Consider the following 23,642-nt stretch of genomic DNA (forward strand, 5'->3'; position numbering starts at 1 on the left):
TCTAAGTATCCTGTTCTTTGGCTAAACTCTCATTTATTTAGTGGTCCCCTTCTACCAGACATTTAAGCTGCTTTTCATTTTTGCCAGTGCAAACAGTGCTTCTACAAATGTGCAGACATTATTTCCCAGGTCTGAGTATTTATGCAGGATAAATTCCTGTCTGAGGGGCTGGTGGGTCAAAGTTCTCTACCACCACTCACAAACGTATAGGAACAGTGTGTGCTACCTTTCTCTTGCCCCTCCTGTCTACTCTGGGCCCTAACTGTAACCCAGCCACATGAAAACACTCGGAAGGGCTGTGCTACCTCAGTCCCCTCTATCTACTGTGACTGAACAGCATGGCTGTGTTTCAATAAACTTCATTTATAAAATTCACGTGGTGCTGGATTCTGTGTTTGCTGACCCCTGCCCTAATCAACAAGAAGCAACCTTGTTCTTATATTACAAGCACAGAAAATGGGCAGGGAGCAGGGAGAAAGAAAAGTGTATTATAAAAAGTATTTTAAAAGGACACCATCAGAAGAACAAAAAGGCATCCTACAGTATGGGAGAATATATTCATAAATTATATATTCGATAAGGGGTTGACATCCAAAATATATAAAGGGCTCACATGCCTCAACAACCAAAAAGCAAATAATCCAATTAAAAAATGGGCAGAGGATATGAACAGACACTTCTCCAAAGAAGAAATTCAGATGGCTAATAGGCACACGAAAAGATGCTCCACATCACTAATCATCAGGGAAATGCAAATTAAAACCACAATGAGATATCACTTCATACCAGTGAGGATTGTCAACATCCAAAAGACAAGGAACAGCAAATGTTGACCAGGATGTGGAGAAAGGGGAACCCTCCTACACTGCTGGTGGGAGTGTAAATTCATTCAACCATTGTGGAAAGCAGTATGGAGGTTCCTCAAAAACTAAAAATAGAAATACCATTTGACCCAGGAATTCCACTGCTAGGAATTTGCCCTAAAAATGCAGGAGCCCAGATTCAAAAAGACATATGCACCCCTATGTTTATTGCAGCACTATTTACAATAGCCAAGAAATGGAAGCAACCTAAGTGTCCATCAGGTGAATGGATAAAGATGTGGTACATATACACAATGGAATATTATTTAGCCCTTAGAAGAAAACAAATCTTACCATTTGCAACAACATGGATGGAGCTAGAGGGTATTATGCTCAGTGAAATAAGCCAGTCGGAGAAAGACAAGTACCAAATGATTTCACTCATCTGTGGAGTATAACAACAAAGCAAAAACTGAAGGAACAAAACAGCAGCAGACTCATAGAACCCAAGAATGGACTAACAGTTACCAAAGGGAAAAAGACTGGGGAGGGTGGGATAAGGGAAATAGGGGCATTATGATTAGCACACCTAAAGTATGTGGGGGGCACGGGGAAGGCAGTATAGCACAAAGACAAATAGTGACTCTATAGCATATTACTACACTGATGGACAGTGACTGTAATGGGGTATGTGGGGGGGACTTGATAATGGGGCGAATCTAGTAACTACAATGTTGCTCATGTGATTGTATATTAATGATACCATAATAAAAAACAAATATATAAATAAAAAATAAAAAGTATTTAAAATTAGTTATCAGTGTAGTGGGGGGGGGATGGTGGTTAACCACTTAAGACAGTGTTTTCAACCTGGCCCTTCATTAGAAGCACCTGGGAAACATTAAAATATAGATTTCCTTTCCAAGTTCCTCCTCGAGAGACTGCTACTCAGTAGGTCCAGGAATATTTTACATTCCCCAGTGGGGCTCCTTTATTTAAAAAGTCAAGTGACCACAATAAAAAGCTGATGGAATAGGAGAAAATGATAGGAAAACAGAATAACACAGACTCCCATTAAGTGAACAGTGAGTAGAGCACCTGTTATAAATCCAGGGTGCTGCATGCCAGGCAGAGGGTTGCACAGCTGAAGGGAGCTGAGAGAGAGATTTGACAAAGGAAGTGGGTGGTGAGGTCTTGGAGTTGCCGGAGTGTACTATCCATTGCTCATGCGTTCAACTTTCAACCAGGCGCTGCTGCAGAGAGCGGGGGTCCAGCCCTGGCCTTGCCGCGAACTATCACGTGGCCTCAGACAAGCTGCTCACCTCCGCTGGGCCAAGGCTTCCTCCTCAGTGGCCTCTTCCAGCTACGAGCATGGGAGTAAACACAGATGTATCGTAGTGGATTCTGAGAAATCCTAATCTTTTGTCCCTTCTCGTAAGATTAAACTGAACACAGGCATTGAAGAGTGAAAGAAAATTATGACAGTGGTATTTAACAGCCCTTTGGCAGGATTTTCAGAGAATCGCAAAAACAGGACAAAAACGAACTTCTGAAAGGCATCCAGTTTAGATGAAGAAGAGTCCACTCTACTCTTCAGGTCTTCTTTTATGAAGGAACTTCAGACAATCTTTTTTGGTAACTTCCAGACACTTCCCAGGTCCTCCGGGCCACTTCAGCACACTCGCCTCTTCAAAAATGCCAACCATTCAAAGATCCTGTCCCGGCAGCGCGAGAAGGGGCTGCGCGAGGCTGGCCGGGGGCCGAACAAGGCCGGGAGCTCCTGGGCCGAGGACGTCCCCTCCGGCCCTTCCCTTCACGGTCTCCACATAATGTGACTGGAGCTGAGCAAAATGCTACTTAAGAAGATGGGAAGAGAGGAAGAGACAGGGTGTTATTTTTGGAACTGGAAGAAAGCTTTTTATGTGCAGACACTAGGAACACCGATTTCATGCTAATTAAATATTTCAAGAAAAGCCGTGTGGGGGGGTACCTGGGCCTTTCAGAGTCCACGGATGTTAAAAACTCGAGTTTAATTCCTGTTCAACCTCCTGGCCTGGCCTTCTCTTCACCATCCCCCTTCGTTACATGCATTTACACATTGTGTACATCGCCATGTCATTATACACAGCTCCTGATCTCTTGCATTTGACTTTCACCACTATTTCCAAAAGGGCTGCCTTAAAGATTGATGCTTCATACCAACTTTGTCCTATGAATTAGCAATAACCAGCTTTCTGGGACCAATGTGAGTTCAATCCAGGAAATTAAATAACCAAAATGAAAAACAGCTGTCCACAAAGTAAACTGTATTAATGCTCTCTGTTGACCAGTCAGTTCTTCTGTAATGTGACATACATGTTCCTAAAAAATCACTGCTCTGTGCAAAATTGCACAATAAAACCCAGTTTATGGGAATTTTGAGACTAGGGGAACAACCTCCCCACAAAACTTCATCAGTGATACATTAAAAAAACAATAGTAATCTAACAAAAACAGTAGCACAGTTTTAAACATGTTAAATGGTCAGGAAATACATAAATACCACAATAAATGTGGCAGGTCTTAAGATCTGATGGGTGCCTGTGGTAGTGGGCATCAGAAGGGCTGCCTCCTCAGATTATTGTAAGTGGAGGAAGGAGAGGGATTTGAAGTCAGATGGAGGGTTGTTAACTCCAGGTATGGACCAGTGTGACGCCTAACACATGCTGATCTGAGGAATGAGGTAGCTTGTAGATGCTTAAGGGGAGTGCATCTTGTGAATTCCTAGGTAGCATGGCTCAGCTGGGTGCAGTTTTCTGTGTGTATCTAATGTTCTTTGCAGACTGAAGTGCACACAGTAAATGGGAAAAGTGCAGTATGATAAAATCATTCCCTTGTATATTGATTGCATTAGAATATGCATTTTTTCAAAACAAGTGATATGGCTGAACTGACTGTGTTTGTCAACCTGGCATCTACAGCAAGGGATTGCTATAAAAAAAGTCTACCCATCAACAGTATCCCAATAAATTTCCAAAAACGCTTACACAGAACTGTGGTTGGTGAAAATTAAAAACTAAATGATACACTTTATAGGGTGTTGCTTGAAGAGATTCACTTCCTCTGCCTGTCCATCTTGCAGTAAGCCAGTTTTGTTGTGGAAGTTTCTATTATTTACTAATAAAATAATTCACAGATTGAAGGTAAAGATGTACTTACTGAAAAGATTCAATTTCACTTTTACCTCAAGTATCAGCTAAAGGTACTCTTGGTACCGGTATTTAAAATTCATTTGCAACAGAGAGAAACACATTCCAGAGAAAGAGAGGAAACACGGATCCACCTTGTGAGTCATCAAAGTGCTTTATTTTGTAAAGCCTGGTTCATGGCTGGAGTGTGCTGTTAGCACTAGGACAAGGAGGCAAACTTCCTCACTCTGTCCAAATAGTTTTTCGACAGAAATGAACAACAGAGACTGTTTAAAGACAAAAATAAAGCATTTTGTAAACGTCTAAAAGCATACACAGATTGGCCACAAAGGGAATAGTTACTCAAATAATCTATATGTACCTTCTCTTTAGTACACGTCTCACTTTTGTAGTTGTGGGTCAAAGCAACCCAAGTATAACTTCAGAACACTGAAAACGGGACTCAATGCCAGAATGAAGAGGGTGGAGGAAACCCAGTTATAGTCTCGATTGATTTAAATGCATCAAATGCAGATTTGGACAACCATGTCACAGTGGTGGTAGATTACCTGCTTGGGATTACAATCTATGTGAAGTCAGTGGATGGTAGCAGAAAGGCATTGCTGCTGGCTTCCAAAGATCCTGATTTGCTATCACCCGTGTTTCTGAAGTAAGCCCATGTACACTGGGCACAGTGTCAGTCTTGGTAAGCCCTGAAGTTACCAGAAGAGGCAGTATTCAGGGGGTATTTGTTGCATTATGAGTAATTATTGAAGGGTGGATTTTTTCTTTCCTGAAATTGCCTACAAAAATCATCCCATTTTTGACAAAGAATTTCAAAGGCACAGCTTTAGCACAGTGTGTAAATTGTTAACATACTCTAAGCAAGTCTAATATTTTAGCATGACGCCTCTCAGAAAATGCTGGGAAGTTGGTAAATACATGATCAATGTTGGAAATTTACAACGTGATTAAACACAATCAGCACAGTTTAGGGCAATGACCTTACATAAGCCAAATTTCAGTGAAGTATTTAAAAAACTGACCATTAGGTTGATAAATGTGCATCTGGAGGAAAAAAAACAATCCTTTTCCTTTTATTGTATAAGACTGCCTACACTGTACTTTGAATAAAACATTCACCCAAAAAACATGACTGCAGGATACACTTCAAAACAGGACAGACATTATTTCACCTACACTGTAAAATGACTTTACATGTAAACTTCAAAAATCACATGCTGTACATTAAATTTTTAGATTCAAAAATGTCCCTGTTTTCCTAATAATGTAAACAGTGAAATAGAGGGTTTCAGTTAAAGGGATAATTCATAACAAAATACCACTGTTTAAACAGCAGTCAAACAGAAACACCTTCTAATTCAGATTTGCCCTCTGTAACGGGAGAATTGAGTTCTAATGCCGGCTCACCTGCCCACGGCGGGAGGTGCAGCTACCATTGCCCCAAACTATGCACTTTTCAGGTAGGCTTTATTTTTGTTTTGTAGCATTAAGTCCTACATTGCAACATAAGAGCGTAACAGTGAAGAAACTTCAGGCAAGAAAAGAGAAGTAAGCGGCTTTCCTGGACATATTTACTGAGGTGAAGGTAAGAGTCACCAGGGGCATCAGCTTTTTGCTGGAGGGGGGCCCTTTGTCCCTGGACACCAGAGTACTGACACCGTGTGGGGGCAGGATCCTGGACCAGGACCCCAGGGAAATGCCAGCACTCCTCCGACCAGGGCCAGGGCTCGCGGTACAACTATTCAGGAGTGTCAGCGTGCATGGCAGATGTGTAGCGTTCGCAGTTTTCTTTTAATCACCATCATTATTATTATTATCATCATTATTATTATCTTCATTATTATTATGAATACTGTCACATCTTTCAACTCCAAAAAATAAACTGATCCACAGTTTATTGTGTGATGCCAACATGGTTGGTCTGACATGCATTTCCTTCTCCCCTCCCCCCTGCATGGGCTCATTCATCCATCTATCCGCCCATAGCAGGAATGAGGGCTGATGCCCAAACACACTCTGACCGAAGCTGGTCGGTTTTCATTGTTTAATTAATTAATAATTTGTTAAGATGCACACACATGTGCCCTCTTTCTCTCTCTGACACAAACACACACATATACATGTCAGAAATAGCTAGAATGATGCTGGGAAATATCAGGTAGCTGTTAAAGCAAGTAGCTCCAAATCAGTCGTCTTGGCCTGAAGGTGTAAATGGGGAGGTGTGCTCCACTGAGTTTCGTTTTTGTTTTTCCTACATGGAAGCCACCTCTGTCCTTCCCATGCTCATGTCCATCCAAGGCTGCGTGGGAGGTTACGTCAAGATGTGGCCAATAAAGTCCAAAAAGCGCTTTGAATACTGTTCTGGGTTCACTGTTGAGATCTCCGCACCGGCCTGGGCAGATTTAAAGGAGAGGAACAATGATTTAATTGTTACCTAACAATTTTCAAATCTGTGCAGCCTCTGCTCCTGAAACATAACTAAACATATCTTGGATATTGCATCTGAATAACTGGGAACCTGTGAAAATGAAGCAGGGTATAGGAAAACAGATGCTGTTACCACATACGGTGATGGCTGCACCTTAAAAACAAGAAAAATCAAACTAGGCATGTTTGCCCCAAATCTGTGTGGCCTACATTTGGAAGCCATGGGGACAATGCTGCTGTGTTTCAGGGGAGCAGACTGGAGGAGCCACCTTGAGATCGATTCAAATAGCAGCACTGGCTAAACGGACCTCCCACAACAATGACGTCAGGATGGTGCTTGTTCCAGGACTGACGTAAGCAGCTGATGCTCCAAGATGAGGGGGACAGCAGCAGCAAGGTCCCCAACAGCTGGCCCAGCCTCTCTCCTGGCACTGCAAGCAGGTGGGACATCACGCGGCTGACCGCATCCCCCCAGAGAGGCAGGGCTGGCTTTCCTCAGCACTGTGCACAGGGGTGCCTTTATTCCCCTCACAGAGACCTGCTTGGAGCAAGGAAGCCAGGCCCCTCGCAGTGGCTCAACGGGGGAGTTCCTAGTATGAGAGGCACAGTGCAGGCAAGCAGGCATGGGGTAGTTCCTGGCCAGCCTCCCGAGCTGCAGAGGGAAGACCAGAACTGTACCAAGTCACTGGTGCTATTTTTAGACACCCTTGCTCACTGGGGAACCATACATGCCCTGTCTGGCTGGGCCACTGGGATCTCCAGAGGAACCCAGCCCTTGATATCAGAGGTGGTTCCCGGCAGTGGCTCGACACAACTTTGCTTTGCTAAGGGTTATGGCTTGTTCCTGCAAAGGACTCTTGGGCTTGTGGTGTATTACAGAGCTGAGCTGGTGACTTACAGGGAGAGCAAGGCAGAGCAGAGCTGCTGAGGCAATCCCCCATTTCACCTGGTATATGATGTCACAGCAGGTTACGGAGGACGGGAGAGGCCAGAGCTTCTCTCCAGTATTCAGCCTGTTCACCTCATGTGTCCCCCAGAAGTCCCCACCAGCAAGCCCTCAGCTGGGGATACAGATGCTCCTGTGTTTTCTCAAGGCCACCCAACTGAGAAGGTGAGACACGGATTCCCTCCTGCTCTGTCTTTGCAACACGCCCATGGCTCTCACCCAGGGGTGAGCATCAGAGCTGCCCAGGGGCCCTTTGGAGACCCCTTCCCCAACCCCCCGAACAGAATGAGAATCAGGGAAGGGTATGTGCATCCCATAAGCCCTTTACAAAAGGTCCTCAGAAGGTGGCGGTCCCAGCCGCTGGGTGAGGGCTATTGGGTGCCCTTATACTCATTTGGGATTCCTAACGCCAGCAGTGGGCTGGGTGAGGTTTTGCTCAGTGCTCTGAACACAGCAGGAATCCCACAAACAGTTGCTGATGATGTAACTGAAATATTTCTATGGCAAATGGAGTATGGTTTAGGCTGGTTCCATTGCTAGGACGACAGCCTGTTTGATTTTTAAATAGAGAAAAAGAACCTTTATTAATAGAGGTTGATGTTCTGGTGTCTTGGTTTGCTCTACACACTCTGCAGGGAAGGCATCTCTTCTTCCAGTATGAATAAGCCACAGGTTCTTCTCTGTGGGATGGGTTCTGTAGCTTTTTTAGCACACCCAGAAAGCCAGAATGGATCCCTATGACACAAGCACAGTGGACACTCCCAACTTGTGAAGTTCACCCAAGCAGGTGAAGTCACTGGGAGGGCAGGGGATGGTTTGGCACAAAGCAGGGGGCCGGGCTAGGTCCTGGGGAGCAATCCCATCTCCACCACTTCCCAGTGATGTGACCTGGCAAGTCACCGTGTAAGCCCTTTTCCTCAGTTTCTTCAACTGATAAACAGGGCTATGCTAGTATCCCTCACAGGCGTGTCACAAGGATCCAACATGTTGACCTTATGTCTAGAATAGTGATAATTCAGAGTAAGCACAATAAAGGTGAGGAATTTATATCATTACACTTTGATTTTGTACTCAACAGAGCTCTGGAATAGAAAATACAAGTCACTGTGCAAAATGAAATATAACTATATTGGGAGAGTCTGAAGCAGAGAATCATGCTTCAGTTCAGAACATTTTGTATTAAAACTGTCTCCACTACTTTTATTTCGAAACATTTTTCAAACAAAAAAGAATTTGTATACTATTCTACTGACGCGTACATCTATTAATATCCCCGGGTGTGAAGAGAAGGGCTGAGGCTGAGCGTAAGCAATCTGCCCAGAGTCCTGAGATTCTCAGTCAGAGCAGGCCCAAGAGGCCGGCATCTGCGGGTTCTGCGTCTTGAATCGGAATGTGCACAGACAAGAACTGGAGTGTGCAAAGAGCTCAGTGGGAAGGAGCAGACCTGAGCTGGGCCTGGCCCTGTGAACAGCATCAACCCAGGAGGAGAGACAGAAACAAAGGGAGATACTCACGCCATGTTTAACGGTTTTTGCGGCGTGGGCAGCTTTCTTTTTTGCATCGTAATGAGTCAGGATGTCAATGATCGCCATGAAGTACACCTCCTTCCTAGGAGAGTCTGCAAAGGCATGAGAGCAGTGACTGTGACACCAATGACAGTACCTGTAACAGCACAGGCCCAATGGAGGAAGACGCGCTAGGAGGTGAGAGATTCATCAGGACGTGGATTCCAGGAGAATGAAAAGGCACTGAAGTTACCCCTGAACTCCTGCACATCTCTGTCAAACAGCTGAACTCTCTGTCCCCAATTCTCTCAATTTACAAAGTAAAAAAAGAAAAAAAAAAAGAATACAACCCCAGGATACTACCAGTGGATATCCAAGGGCGAGATTGAGTGTTTTTATTTTTTGTTAATCTGCATTTTCTTTCATGACTCTGAACTGCTTTGATGTAAAGAAAAATGCCATTTTAAAAATACTCTATAAAACAAGTAGAAGCAATTATGCTCTTTAATTCTTTTCTACCATTACATACAACTGCTCATAATTCTTATTGGATCTAGTGTCAGAACTGGATGAAGGTATGTATCATCTGCAATATCTATCTTCTACATATTTGTACAAATATGATGCTGTTTCAGTTATGAACAATGAGAAAGTACTTTTGATGATCTAATTTTCTGTGTTAAACAATTCTGGTGAACGAAATAAAAAACACAATTCAAACTCTCTTGGCTAATATCCACAGGTTGTTTTTAAGAAGAATAATGATGAACTATAATTTTATTACTCAAAAAATAAGAGGCCTGCTTTTACTATATCTCTATTTTTTTTAAATGTATAAGTAGCTAAATTAGAATGTACTATTCCTTCAAATATCCCATCACCCAGATTTTGAGGATTCAGATTGATATCACTTCAGAGAATAGGGTCACAGACCCCTTAACAGGGGGAGCAGCAAATCAGAGAACTCACCCCACACCTTGGGCCAGCTTCAGCGCTCGTGAGAAGGTGGGCGCTGGGGGTGATGAGATGCCTGCCTGATAGAATATTCACATGAGGTCCAGAGTGGACTACGGATGTACCTAGCTCAAGATAGATTTGTGACGCTTTAGATCCACATAAAAGAGAGATAGCTGAGAAAAAATTTTTTTACGAAACATTTCTTATATATGTTACCTGTATTTATATATGTGTACTGTATGTATAAAATAAAATAGCATGTCGTTTCATGCTTTTCTCCCAACATTATAAACTCTTGTCCCCACATCAGTTTATTGGAACTCTGGAGAATGAGTCTTGTGGGGCAGCCTACTTTTCACTGGGATTTTGGGGTTAACAGTGCAAAAAACCAAACCACTCTGAAAGAAAAAGAAAAAAATTAAACCATCTCGGAAAAAAAAAATAGGTAAGAAGAGATAGTAACTCAGCTTACTTTCATGGCATTTAATTCCATAGACATCAATGTTTGGATCAAACTCCCCGGGAGCCAGGGGCGGCGAGCTGTTCAGCGTGTCTCCGGGACTGTCTGGGGGTGTCCCCACAGGGTGTGTGCCGTCACTCTCGCCTTCCTCTTCCCCATCATTTGCCTCCCACTCCACCTCTTCCTGTTCGGCTCTCTCCACGTCATGGATCCCCACCAGCAGGCTGTAGTCCATGAGCTTCAGCTGGGCAAGGAACTGGAGCATGGAGGCAACAGGGTTAGTTATGCCTTAAACAAAACCCCAAAGAAAACAAGCTTGAAAAATGCACACAGGAGGCTCAACTGACACTGCAGTGGTGGCAGAAGTGCGAAGAGGCTCTCCCTAAAAGGCGGCCACCAGCCTCCTTTATGACGTACCCACAGTCCCAGGAAGTTTTTCTGGCCATACTGCATTATTTTCAGTGGCTCAGGGTCAGCATTATTTTCCCTCAAATGTGGAGCTGCATGATGAGAGGCAGGAATTTATCACCCCGAGGCGGGACTTCACCAAAGAGCAAAGAGCACGCCTGGCAAGGAGGCACTGAAGGAGGGGAGAGAAGGTTTCTACCAACAATTAAGTCTGGCTGATGGGAAACACAGGGACCTCCCAAGTAGCTTCTGGCACAGCCTCTCAGAATGGTTGAAGGAAGCACTTTGAAATTCAGCACACTGGGCTGAGGAGATCATTATGCTGTCTATTACAAAGAAGCAAAGGCCCAAACGGCCCAACCACCCGGCAAGTGCCTGCGCCAACACTCTGGCGAGTAACGTAGTCCCTCTGTCCCACGCAGATGGCCTCCTGAAGGAAATGCGGAGACCCCGGATGCGGAAGTGGCTCAATCCCCACAAGGCAGGGCAGCCCAGGCTCCCTGCTCTCCCTGTCTCTCCTGTTCCTGCCACAGCGGTCGCGTGGGGTAGGACCTGCCTAGGGCTTTGCCTACTCCTGCCTGCCAAGTTCTTGGACTTTTCATGCTGCGATTTTTCTTTTCTTCTTTTTCAGTAGGTACACCCAAGACACATGATCTTCAACACAATATTCTAATTGTCTATCAGACCAAGGACGGCATTACTGAAAGTAAATGAGGCAGCCCATCTGCTGGCTGGAACTAACCGGCTCCCTAAGCCCCCGCTGCCGCCTACACACAGGCTCCGAACCTGCTCTGACCTGAGCCGCGGTCTGAGACGGCACGGGACCCTGACTCTTGGAGGACTGGGTGCCACCCTTAGTGATGCACAGCAGCTGGCAGGCCTCAGGGCCACTCTTATGGGATTTAGGAAATGCCCTTACACAAAGGGCAGTCTTGAAGTTCTGGCTGAAAATGGAATGAAATCACTCCATGGGGCCACTGAGCCATTTCTCCTCCAGAGCCCGTCAGGAAGTGGCCTGGTCTCCGAGCCAGAGAGAAGCCATGCTCCCTTCTGGACACGGAGGGGAGGACCTCACCGGCTGTTCCCAAGGGCCTTCGGCCCCTCACCAACCAGGCCCCCTCCTGCCTGTTTCCCCCTTCCTTCAGGCCCATTTCCAGGTGGGCCCACCATGAGTCCCCAGAGGCCAGGCTTAATCTTCCCCATTTGTTGTGTGCTCAGAAAAAAGAAATCACACAAATCTTTATTCTTAGATACTTACGCAAGGTAGGAGAAAGCTCATACTTAAAAACTGAGAGATGCAAACCCTTTAACAAAAAAGAGTACTGCATTGTCAACAGGTACACTAAAAAGTACTTACTATTACCAATCATCTGGGAAATGCAAATCAAAACCACAATGAGGTCCCACCTCTGACCTCTAGAATGGCTAGTATCACAAAAACAGGAGATAACGGTGGGAGAGGATGTGGAGAAAAGGGAACCCTCCTCACACGGTTGGTGGGAATGTAAACTGGTGCAACCACTATGGAAAACTGGAATTTCCTCAAGAAATCAAAAATAGAACTTCCATATGATCCAGCCATCTCACTTCTGGGAATTTAGCTAAGGGAAACAAAAATCTTTTATCTTGAAGAGTTATCTGCACCTCCCATATTCACGGAAGAATTAATCACAAGAGCCAAGGTGTGAACTCACTGAAACAGAAAGTAGAGAAAAGGTTGCCAGGGACTGGGGGCGGGGGTGAAGGAAACAGGGAGAAGCTGGCCAAAGGATACAAACTTCCAGTTATAAGGTAAATAAGGTCTGAGGATCTTGTAACATGGTGACTATCCTGACAACACCGTGTTGTCTAAAGCGAATTTACTAAGTGTAGAACTTAAACGTTCTCACACACAGAAAGGGCAAGTATGTGAGGGGACGGCTGTGTTAACTCACTCAAGGGGGCATCCTTTCACGATGGATATGCATATCAGATCATCACGATGTACATTTAAAAATCTTATAATTTTGTCAATTGTGCCTCAATAAAGTTGGGGGAAAAAATAAAGGTGTTTTCTACTTTTTTAAGAAACCAACCAGAGTGCTGATTCTTGTGCCTTGACAGTTCTCTGAGCCCCAGGGAGGGGCGGAGGCTGCCCCCAGTGCCTTTCTCAGACTCCCCCTGTAAAGGGAACCACAGAACCAGCTTTCCACTTTCAGACTTTCTCTCTGGTGGCCAAAGACCGCTCATCCTGGCAGCTGCGGGCTCAGGGTGCCTCTGGCCAGCAACATGTTTGCGGGGTGTCTTCAGAGAGTAACACCCTAAAACCTCACACCCTGTATCGACGCAGAGCCAGTCACCGGCCTGGTCACCAGATCTCAGATACCTGCTCTGCTCCACACAGGCCCAGGGACAGCTGAGCGCACCGAGGGACAGAGACAGCAGGCCTGGCACGAGGCAGGCATTTGGATTCCCGAGCGAGACAGTAGAAAAGCTCTGAAAGACGGAAAGAACTTGCTCCAGGATTCAAGGCTAAAATGTCATGAATTCAGGATCCCGTGTTCTTTATACTGTATCATGCTGCCCCTGGAAGCTGCCTTAAGGCGTCTTTCCCCAAATCTTGTTCTTTACACACTAGTAAGGAAATGACTTAAACAAAATGGTTTCTGAGGAGGACTTCCCCAAGTTACTAAGTACTGTGAGTCTCACAGAGAGGTATCGCTGGCAGTATGCCGGGCACCCATCTGATCCCAAAGACCCATCACGTCCTCCTACCCTCAGGGGGTCTGAGCAGGATGCCCACTAGTGGCCCCACTGTGTCTCACCTGTGGTTCAAGGCTGCCTGAGGCCACCTCAGCCTCACTCCCAGAGAACAGGCTCAGTGCCTACCTCCTTCTTGCCCCCTCCAACACCCAGTACAAGGCCTGCCCCCATCCTTTATCTGCGGTCTCTCTCTGGCTGCTTCCTCCACACCCAGTGCCCATCCTGGTCACCCTCCAGAGGTCTGGGCACAGCTGGGGACACTGGACTGGCAGGTGCAACATCTCCTGCCAGAGTCCACATACATGTGGTGAAGGGTGGGTGTGCTCAGCCAGGCTGGGTCCCACTCAGCTTGTATGGTGGCAGGGCCACGGCCCCGTTCTCCCCATCTCTGCTCCCTCTGGGCCCTTGGAAGTCCCTGGGTACAGGCAAAGGTTGGACACCACCAAAACTTCCCACTCTGTTCCTCTGGGAAGGGAAGGTCTTTTCAAAACACAAATCTGACCTTGTCACTTCCCTGCTTAAGACTTTTTCAGTGGTGTCCCATTTCTTGCAGGGCCAAAACACATTGCTAACGTGGCCCAGGGGACCTGGACAGCCTGGCCTGCCACCTCTCAGGCACCTGGACAATGTTCCTGCCTGCCTCTCACCTGCACCCAGTTACCCCCCACTTGGCCATCAGAGCTCAGCTGCAGGGCCCTTGCTCACAGAAGCCTTTTCTGACTCCTGGCCAGGCCACATCCCCAGAGGATGGGCATACATGGCAATCACGCTTTTCCCTAATGACACCTGACTTAGTTGCACATTCATCTTGTCAGACTGTCTGAGTCCCTTCTGTGTTCCCCACACACAGCAGCCCCTGAGGACAGGCTCCAGCTGTTTCTGCCTCCTCCCAGGGTGCTTTCCCGACTACGAGGAAGTATGGAGGTGCCAGGTATCCACTGAACAAGTGAGTGGGGTGCCGGCTTCTTCCTCAGTCCCCCTTACCTAACTTCCCCTAACCCCCTCCTCCAAGAAATAACCACCCAAACCAAATAAAAACAAAGAACAGAGCAACAATAAAAACCTTTGAGACTTCAAGAGACATACCTTTCAGAAGCAAGAGGCGTTTACAATAATCAATGGCTCTGCCGAACACAATCTCTTCAATGTGTAGGTCTACTGTTTGACCTTCAGATGGCTGACTTTCAAGTACACTTTCAAGTGTACTTTATGTAGAGGTAAGGGGCTGCTTGTAATTAATGTGCAAGGTCAGAGGGCAAAGGGTGCCAAGTGAGCGCTGCTGCTCAGGAGGTGGAGCCTCCCTTCTACCTGCGCTGCTCACAGTGCCCGGCCTGCAGCACCTCTCGTAGGCCTGGGCCTCTGCTCTGTGGTCAGATCACTGCTCAAGCTTCTGTTCCACTAAGAAAACATTTGTTACCAGTAAACAAACATCAAGTTAGCTCCTGGCACTGCCCACTAAACCATCTGTGAAATGAAAACTCCATCTCTAGGTCCGAAGCTATCCTGACATAACCTAGTAAGATCAAGGAAACCAACAGCGGTCCCCAGTGGGTATCTTATAGACACTGGGTCTATGAGACTAAGGCAGGAATGGAAAAGAACAAGGACAGCACAGTGGTTCAGAGTATAGGCTTTGCTGAGAAGGGTGACCCTTTTTCTTCCTTAAAGTATCAAATAATCTTATTTAACTGAAGTATCATTGATATACAATTATCTTACATTGGTTTCAAGTACACAACACAGTGGTTCAACAGTTAACTGTATTATTAAATCCTCACCCCCTCTAGTGTGGTTACTACCGTCGAAAGATGCTACAGAACCACTGACTATACTCTCCATGCTGTACTACCATCCCTGTGACCAACTTATATTGTGATTGAGAATTTTTGTGCCCCTTTATACCACTCACCCTCCCCACCCTGACCCAACCCCTCCCTGATGGTAACCACCAATCACTTCTCATTGTCTATGAGTCTACTGCTATTTTGTTCATTTTGTTTTTATATTCCACAAATAAGTGAAATCATATAGTATTTGTCTTTGACTGGCTTATTTCACTTAGCATAATATCCTTTAGGTCCATCCATGTCATTACAAGTGGCAGGATTTCTTTTTTTTAATGGTTGAATAATATTCCACTGTGTGTATGTACCACATCTTTATCTATTCTATTGATGGACACTTAGGTTGCTCCCATATCTTGGCTATTGTAAATATTACAGCAGTAGACATAGGAGTGCATATATCTTTTTGAATCAGGATTTTTTTTTCTTCGGGTAAATTCCAGAAGTGGAATTACTAGGTCATATGGTAGTTCTATTTTTAGTTTTTGGAGGACCCTCCATACTGCTTTCCACAGAGGCTGCACCAATTTACATTCCTACCAACAGTGCAGGAGAGTTCCTATTTCTCCACATCCTTGCCAACACTTGTTATTTCTTGTCTTTTGGATAGTGGTCATTCTGACTGGTGTGAGGTGGTGTCTCATTGTTGTTTTGATTTTTCCTGATGATTAATATCAGATAATATTAAACAAAAAAAAGAGTATAGATTTTGGAGTCAGATGGGAGATCGAGTCTTACTTTTCTTGCTTACTAGCCCTGTAACAAGTAAGTCCACCTCTCCAAGCCTTGACAAGGAGTTCACCTCTCCAAGCCTCAGTTGTTCCAACTACAAAATGGAACAATACCACTCAACTCACAGGGGTGTGGGAAAGGATCGCGAAGATAACGTAGCTGAGGCAAGGAAAACAGCATCTTGCATGTAACCCTGGAAGTTGTTCTTCAGACTGCCCATGCTGTTATCATTATGGCAGAACTTTTTTCATCAAGTGTGCAACTGAAACACAGGAGCTGGGTTTAGGTCAGGTGGGCCAAGGGAGAACCCTGTGGAGAAGCCATTGATTCACTAGCTCTTATCTCCACAAATCCTATTATAAATCTCTTCTGAAGTAGAGTGAAATGACATGTGGCAATAAGTTGGAGATTCCTGTTAGAATTCCTGTGGGTGTCCCAGAACTCCTGTGGGCTGGACACGCACGGGGCAGAGGCAAGAAAAGGGTCCCGGGAAATGCTGGGGAGTCTGTGCATATCTGCTCTGTTTTCTGCCCATCCTATTAAACTTTCAACTTGAATTATTGAATTCTTTTTAAAGTACTAAGATTTCAAAGCATAAGGATTTAAAAATCTTTATAATTTTTAGGTACCCTGCTTTTCCTTCTTTCCAACTTCCTACTAATTACCTGCCAGACTTCTGATCAGACTGTTTTTCCCTCAGGATGCCCCACTGAACCTTATTCTTTCATCATTAACTCCTCATTATGCCAAATCTTTGAGCTAGTATCTTCCTTAATATCTTTATTGGACCTGTCACCAACCCTTCCAGAAAATTCTATAAAACTCTGTGGTGAAACAGATTTGAATTTGCTTTGTAAACTTTCTTAACACATTTTTTCTACTGAATCACCTCCTCCTAACATGTCTGTGACATAGAATTAAAATTCCAACCAGCCCTATTTAACAGTTTATCACTCGTTGGAAGTTGTAACAACCCGCCTTTGGAGCATTTATCAGAAAATAAAGTCTCAACTGTGCTCTCCCAGACATTTTCCATTTGCTCTTTGTTTCAGGGCAGTTTAGGAGTATGGCCACTGATAGCCTCAAATCCCAGTCTGAATTTAATAGCTGGTCTTGAGCAAATGACATAGTGTCTGTGGACTCAGTTTTCTCATCCATAAACTGGGATAATAACAGCACTCATTTTCAAGTAGTTGTAATAATGGGAAGATGTGACAGCATGGCCTCTCTCTGCTCTGGAAATGCTGGATGCCAACCATCCTCACACCTCCTGCCACCTTCTTCCTTCCCACCCATTTTCAAGGTTGTGGGGCCATAAATGTGAGAACTGGGATGCTCTGTGATAGGGTGGCTCCCAGACACCAGAGGGACTGAGCAGGCTCCCATTACGTGTCCTTCAGATCCCAGTGTGAGTCCGTGACAGGGAGCTTAGCGCCTGGCCTCCAGTCAGGACCAGAGTTGTTAAGAAGGTCAGGGGGCAAAAGTGTGTTTCACTCTCCACAGAGGGCCTTCTTTTGGAGAAAAAGGTGCACACATATTTAGTTATGTGCAAAGCTACCCTAACTAAAGTACTTTTTGTGGCATATAAATGGAACATGATTTCAACTGTAGAAAAAAAAAAAGCAGCTAGATTCTCAAATGACAATTCTTTTATTTACAAAAATAGATTTACTGAGCTGTAATAAGCTCATCTTTTACTTTAAGCATTAAGTAAAAAACACTCCCTGCCCCCTCTGCCATTAAAAAACCCTGGACTCAAACAGGCCAACTTAGAAAGCACGGAGCTAATGAAGAAACTAAACTAGTTTGGATTATAGCCTCATTATCAAGATCAGATATCAAGCTACTTCACCATAATTACCTGCTTAAAAATTTAATGATGTTTCTACATGAATTTCAAAACTAAAGACACTTTTGTCAGTCACTAAGAAATTTTTTTAAGAACACTTTATGCCCTGCCTCCATTTCAACAAAACAGCTACTTGCAAGAGCTGTGCATGGGATTAAACCATCCACTCTAATCAATGACATTATTAGAGACAACAAAAGGGCTATGGGGATCCTTATGTAATTCAACTGTAAATTTGAACTGCTTCAGCTACATTACTTCTGGAGTCTAAATATGGCAGTGATATACAGCCAACAGAAGAAAAGATGAACACAAATTTTTTTTTGGCAGATCACAGATAACCCCAAGGGCTGTTTAACATAATTGCTCAAACAACATTATTCTCAGGATCAAATATCTGTTGATTAATGAATAAAAATCCAAAGAGAGTTTGTGTACCTATGGTACTTAGTTATGTTACATCAAGTTGACCCCAAAGTATGGGGGAAATGCTTAACTAATACGCGTTTGAATAATAGCCAGTGGCAACTGAAAAAAAATAAATTCTTGCTAATGAAAGACTGCTTTCATCATGTACCATATTTTCTCCAAACACCTACCTACTTTTTTATAAAAGCAGACATTTGTATCCTTCACAAATAACCAATATTTAGGTTAAATTGAAGCATGTACACTACGTGGATTAAAATAATGTAAAACATATTCTATTAAAATAATTTATGACCTAAAAATGATTATGAACTAACTTGGTCAGTCTAAGTGTCTTGCAATGAAAGAGATGTTAGAAGATTAAAAAGGGAATTGCAACACTGCTTCTGCCCTCATGGGGATATGGTCTAATACATGACATTCATCCTGAGGCTCAAGCCATTTAAGTTGTTTTTCACGACATTCCCACAAAGCCTCTCTCTAAGTGGCAGATGTGTACTGGTGTGTGGGGAACTTTCTTTCAAAGTTAAAAAAAATGTACACATGCATACATTTGAATGAAAGTAATGCTCTGAAAAACTTAATTTAGTGCCAGTCTAAATTGGAATTCTCTTTGCACTATTTTCTAACCTAAGGAATTTCAAGAAATAGCTTTTTCCCCGAATTTATTTCTGACAGGATTATACAAGAAAGTCCAATAGGAGAGTTGCAATGCCTTTACAATAAACGAAAGGATAGAAAAAGGTCTATTTTTAATTTTAAACAATATTTAACAAGAAAGCTCTTTCACTGTAGACTAAAACCCCCTTTCCACACAGTATTTTGTTTCTCACAACCATCCCCATGACCCTGGAGTCCCAACCCGCCTTCGTGCTGTCCCCATGACATGTAAGGCCCGCCCCACAGGTCTAACGACACTAGTTCTAGAGAGGCCGTTAGGAATTTATTTCCCTTCACCCCAACTCTGGCTGCTGTAGGCAGTCATTCCGAATGGGCTTTAGTTATACAGTCTATCCACACCTAGGACACGGGAACCGGAGGGCTGGGGACCCCGCAGAAGACAGCAGGCACTTTCTTTGGTTTGTCATCTGAAGTGGCACACTTCCTTTTTAAAACTATATCATACGAGATTCACCTGTTCTTACCTGAGTCTGATAATGTACAAGATCTATTTTGCCTTGGGTGTGGATTTAAATAGATGGTTTCAAAGGCTCCTAAAAACCAACTGAGCTGCCACTTGTACAGTGGGGCTGTCCTCTATATTGGTTTTTCTTACCTCAACATCCTTTTTCAGTTTTTCCAGGAACACCTTTTTGTTGTTGTCATCAATATAAATCTTTTGGCCCTCATTAATGAAATCGTTATCTTTCAAGGTTGGCAGTTCTTTGGCCTAAAACAAATGAGAGGAATGAGAAAGAAGCTTGAAAGAAGTCTAAAAAACACATATGCCCCCCAGTCCTGCAGAGAGGTTAAGCTCCCACTCCTGGAACCTGAGTTTGCCAGTTCCCTGCAGAGATCTTACCCGGGGCAATGGAATGTGAGGTGCCTTAACTACCGCGAGGGGGCACCAGGGAGCCATGGCCGCTGGAAGCAGTCCCACCAGGAATGGAGGGTCAGACAGACTCCACATGAGGAGGCTTTTCCAACAGACCTGATGGTTTTCATAAGAAGGAACTGGACTGCATTCTCAGAATCACTTCCTTACAATAAGTCTTCTAAGTATAGAATTCGTACTCTTGGACTTCTCTGTCAGAAACCCTCAATTTTCTTACTGGTACAACCCAACTCCACACCCCGCACACTTTTTGGGTAGACTTTGCTGGGTTCAGGTTACAAATAACATGTTATCTTGTCTCAGAAAAGCGCCATCCATAATCATACCTAGTTTCTGAGTCAGGGAGAATATGTAGCCAGAGGTGAGCCACCTGCCTGCCCTTCCAAGCCTTCCTGCTCACCACCGCACCAGAAAGGAAACTGTTCTCATTTCAGCAATGTCAAAGGAAAATGTCTTCTTTCAACATAAAACATATTAACACAAGGAGTTCTGTCCTTTACAAGTGAACAAGAGTGTGGTGAGCCGGCACCTAAACTGTACTCTGGTGACTACCAAAACATGGACCTCAAGAAGGAAAAAAGCCTATGCAACCTGATAATATAGGTAAAAAATTTTAAGTAGTGTGGAGTCCTCTACTTAGCCTCATGCAACCTGCACTCTGGGAGAGTTCAAGGCAATTAAACACCCCCAGGCCACCCCTTCAGGTAACCATAGCTTATTTCTTCCAGTTGAAAGGAATCCAAAATAATTTATTGCCTTTCTTAGTATACTAGTGAATGCTTGAATGGTTCCCTTTTCCCCAAATGTGAGCTAAGTGAAAAAAAAAATCCAAGGGAAGAACATATTCTCCTTCCTGATCCCCACATTGCCTCCTCTCTTATTCAAAGTGATTGAAACAACTCAGTGGGTGTATCTACTAAACCATCTTTTAAATTCCTAAGCTGCCCTTTTTCTTATTTTATGATACACATGCGTAAACTACGCACATCTCTCTGTACATACACATACATGCACATGTATTAAGGATTCCAAGTGAGTAGTGCCTTGCCACTCATTTGAACTTTGAGAAAATGAACAATTTTGCAATTCTGAATTGATATAACTACTGCCAAAATAATTACCCTTACAAAGCAAGTCATAGCATAGCTCAGAAACCCAAAGGTTTAATTCAGTAAGCAGGTACAGGATGACTGTCACGTGTAGAAATGCAAAAGGCAGTCAGTTAATATTTCTATTCTGAAGGAGTTTATAATTTAGTATCAGAGAAAGACTTGAAAACAACTAGGCAGAAACAGGCAGCAGGAATATGTAAGTGTACAGATGAACAATCTGATTCTTTGGGGGAAACTGATCCACTTTTGAACATTTTTATGTTCAGCCATAGTCTTGAGGAAATAAAGACACAATGCCATTCTTCACAAAAACTAAGGAGGGGGCTGGTAGAATAATCTCCTAAATTTGTCACTAATAATTGAAATAATGAAATAAATGTAAAAGAAAATGCTGAATGTGAAGATAGCACATTAATGTGCAATGTTTGCATCGATGACACTAGACTCTTAGTTCTTCTTCTATTAAACTATACACAAGTTTCACAGTAAATGAAGTGCAAGGATCTGAAGCTTTACAGACTCATACCGAAGGTGCTAAGCAGCGCTGCCCACACTCCCAACTGGAAGCACCTTAGAACAAAGGATTGAAGCCAGATGTACCCACAGAAACAAAGATGGCGAGGGATGGTGATTCCCGAGTAGGCGTGCTGGGCGTTTCTGTCCAAGTATGTTTTGGGGATGGTGGTGTGTGCGGGTGGGAGTGACAGGATTAAAATACATCTCTCAACTCCACAACTCATTTTATATGTGTTAAGAAAAGGACAGAGGGACTTTTTGCTTTTGTGTGAGTGAGAGAAATCTGATGGCAGGGATGACAGACCACAGACAAGGCCGTAAACGACACATGAAACGTGTAATACGAGTCACATTAGTGAAGATGATGCCATTTCAGGTCACCCAGCAGAACGACCTCATGTGACAGCAAAGCATAGTCCTACCTCATACATCCCAGGCCTCCTGGGACTATGCTACTAAGCTTACTTGTGAATTTCATAGGCACTAGGGATGTATTTAGATTGGGTCAAGTTTAAAAGGGGGCAACCAGATTGGTTAAAAGACTCAAGGGCTTAGTCAAAGTTTCAAGAGGCGAGGCGGCTCCTCCGCAGGGAGGCTGCTGGGGCCCAACCCTGGAGCACAGACCCCTGCCAAGCCTGTGGTACGGCGGGTTGCTGACAGCACCAGGCTTTGGGGGATGTGGATCCTGAGGTTCCCTCCTGGCTCCACCCCTGGCCCAGAGCCCAGTTTCTGGACGCCTCCAGGCTGTTACCTCATGTGCTGACCGGCATGGCAGCAGCTGTAGCCACTGTGTTAGTGAGCACTTTCTGGGCCTGAATTTATGTAATGCATCACTTCACTTACTCTTTGTAACAACCTTAAGCATTACTCTCATTTGACAGACAAGGAAACTGAGTTGAGAGAGATTTTGCAACCTGCCAGCATGGTAAGCAAGGCTGGTAAGTGGAACTGGCAAGCCAGGCCTCACGCTGAGATGGGAACTCAGGCTGCCTGCCTCTTAGTCATTCAATCAAGGTAGAGTTTTTCTGAGAATTTGACCATAATCCGTGTGACACATTTAAACAGTGATGGGCACCTGTTGTCTGGTCATCATCACTGCGAGCATTCAGTAAATTGTATGGATTTAAAATTGGCACCACAGGTTCAGAGACTGTATACAAAATATTTTCTTAAAACAAAAAAAGGAACTCGAATTGTTCTTTTCTACTAAGACCTAAACAACAAAGATGAAGTCACCTCACAATGATGACAATGATTCACTCAACAAAACCCTGCTGCTCAGTTTTTTACACAATTTCAATATATCTCTCTGATAATGAGCAACATTACAAACACACCATTTCTTCTTAAGAGAGAAAAACTATTATGCTATGAATTAATGAACTTAATAAACTCTGGGCATAACACTGCCCACAAAGGGGAGGTCTGCACAGCAGCATGGAAGTGACTGTGGGCAGCGATGCATTCCACCCTTCGCTTTGCTACCCTGGAGTACTGCGCTTGGAGAGGTTTGAGAGCCTCAAAGTTGCTGGGTCTGATTCTTTGACGGAGGTCTTTCATACTCTTTCTAGTTCAATGCAGGACCAGCCAGAGGGTGTAGGAAACCACCAGAGCCAAAGACAGCCGTTCAGAAATGCTTCTTAACCGTGGACTCTCTGAGGCTGGCTTCCAGCCAGCGGTCAGCCACCTTTCTGAAGTGGTAGTAGGTTAAGTCTTTATTTATTCGCTCTGAATTAAGTGCTCCTGGCCAGCGTTGTGTGGATTGGGAGCCTCCAAGTGTGATGGGGGAACTGACAGTCCTTGCTGGGAGGCGAAGCCAGAAGGATGAGGCGGCAACCACAGAGCACTGAGCTCAGCCCCGCCCAAGGTTACCGAGGCCCGGGAACATTCCCTCCCGCATGAGTGATTCTACTGGGGTGGGTTGAACCCCCAAATGGCATTCATCTCTACTAATGTGTGAATGCATAAACACAGCTAAAGGCATAAGCAGAGGGACACTATTCCCCCTGCAGGCCAGCTATCCAGCTTCTACTGTTTGGATAATATTAGCAGGATAAATATCCCTCACACTTTCCAGCTGGAAGATGCCAGACCGACCCCAGGTAGATTCAGGATGGCTCACCTTTCTACTTAGGAAACAGACTGAAACATGAGGTTATGAGCAGA

General features: G+C 44.3%; 1 protein-coding gene across 2 annotated transcripts in view; it reads right to left on the reverse strand.

The window, feature by feature from the left end:
- Positions 1-4,122: 4,122 nt before the first annotated feature.
- PIP4K2A (phosphatidylinositol-5-phosphate 4-kinase type 2 alpha) overlaps positions 4,123-23,642 on the reverse strand; it is a 190,160-nt gene continuing 170,640 nt past the window's right edge. For both annotated transcript variants that reach the window (XM_057498282.1, XM_036880919.2), the window contains 4 exons: positions 19,570-19,683; positions 10,302-10,545; positions 8,882-8,985; positions 4,123-6,386 (listed from right to left, as the gene is read on the reverse strand). In XM_057498282.1, coding sequence (XP_057354265.1) covers positions 6,306-6,386; positions 8,882-8,985; positions 10,302-10,545; positions 19,570-19,683 — 543 coding nt within the window. In that variant the 3' untranslated portion in view covers positions 4,123-6,305. The remainder of the gene's footprint in view (positions 6,387-8,881; positions 8,986-10,301; positions 10,546-19,569; positions 19,684-23,642) is intronic.

Source organism: Manis pentadactyla, chromosome 3 (genome assembly GCF_030020395.1).
Source record: "Manis pentadactyla isolate mManPen7 chromosome 3, mManPen7.hap1, whole genome shotgun sequence".
Classification (NCBI taxonomy): domain Eukaryota; kingdom Metazoa; phylum Chordata; class Mammalia; order Pholidota; family Manidae; genus Manis; species Manis pentadactyla.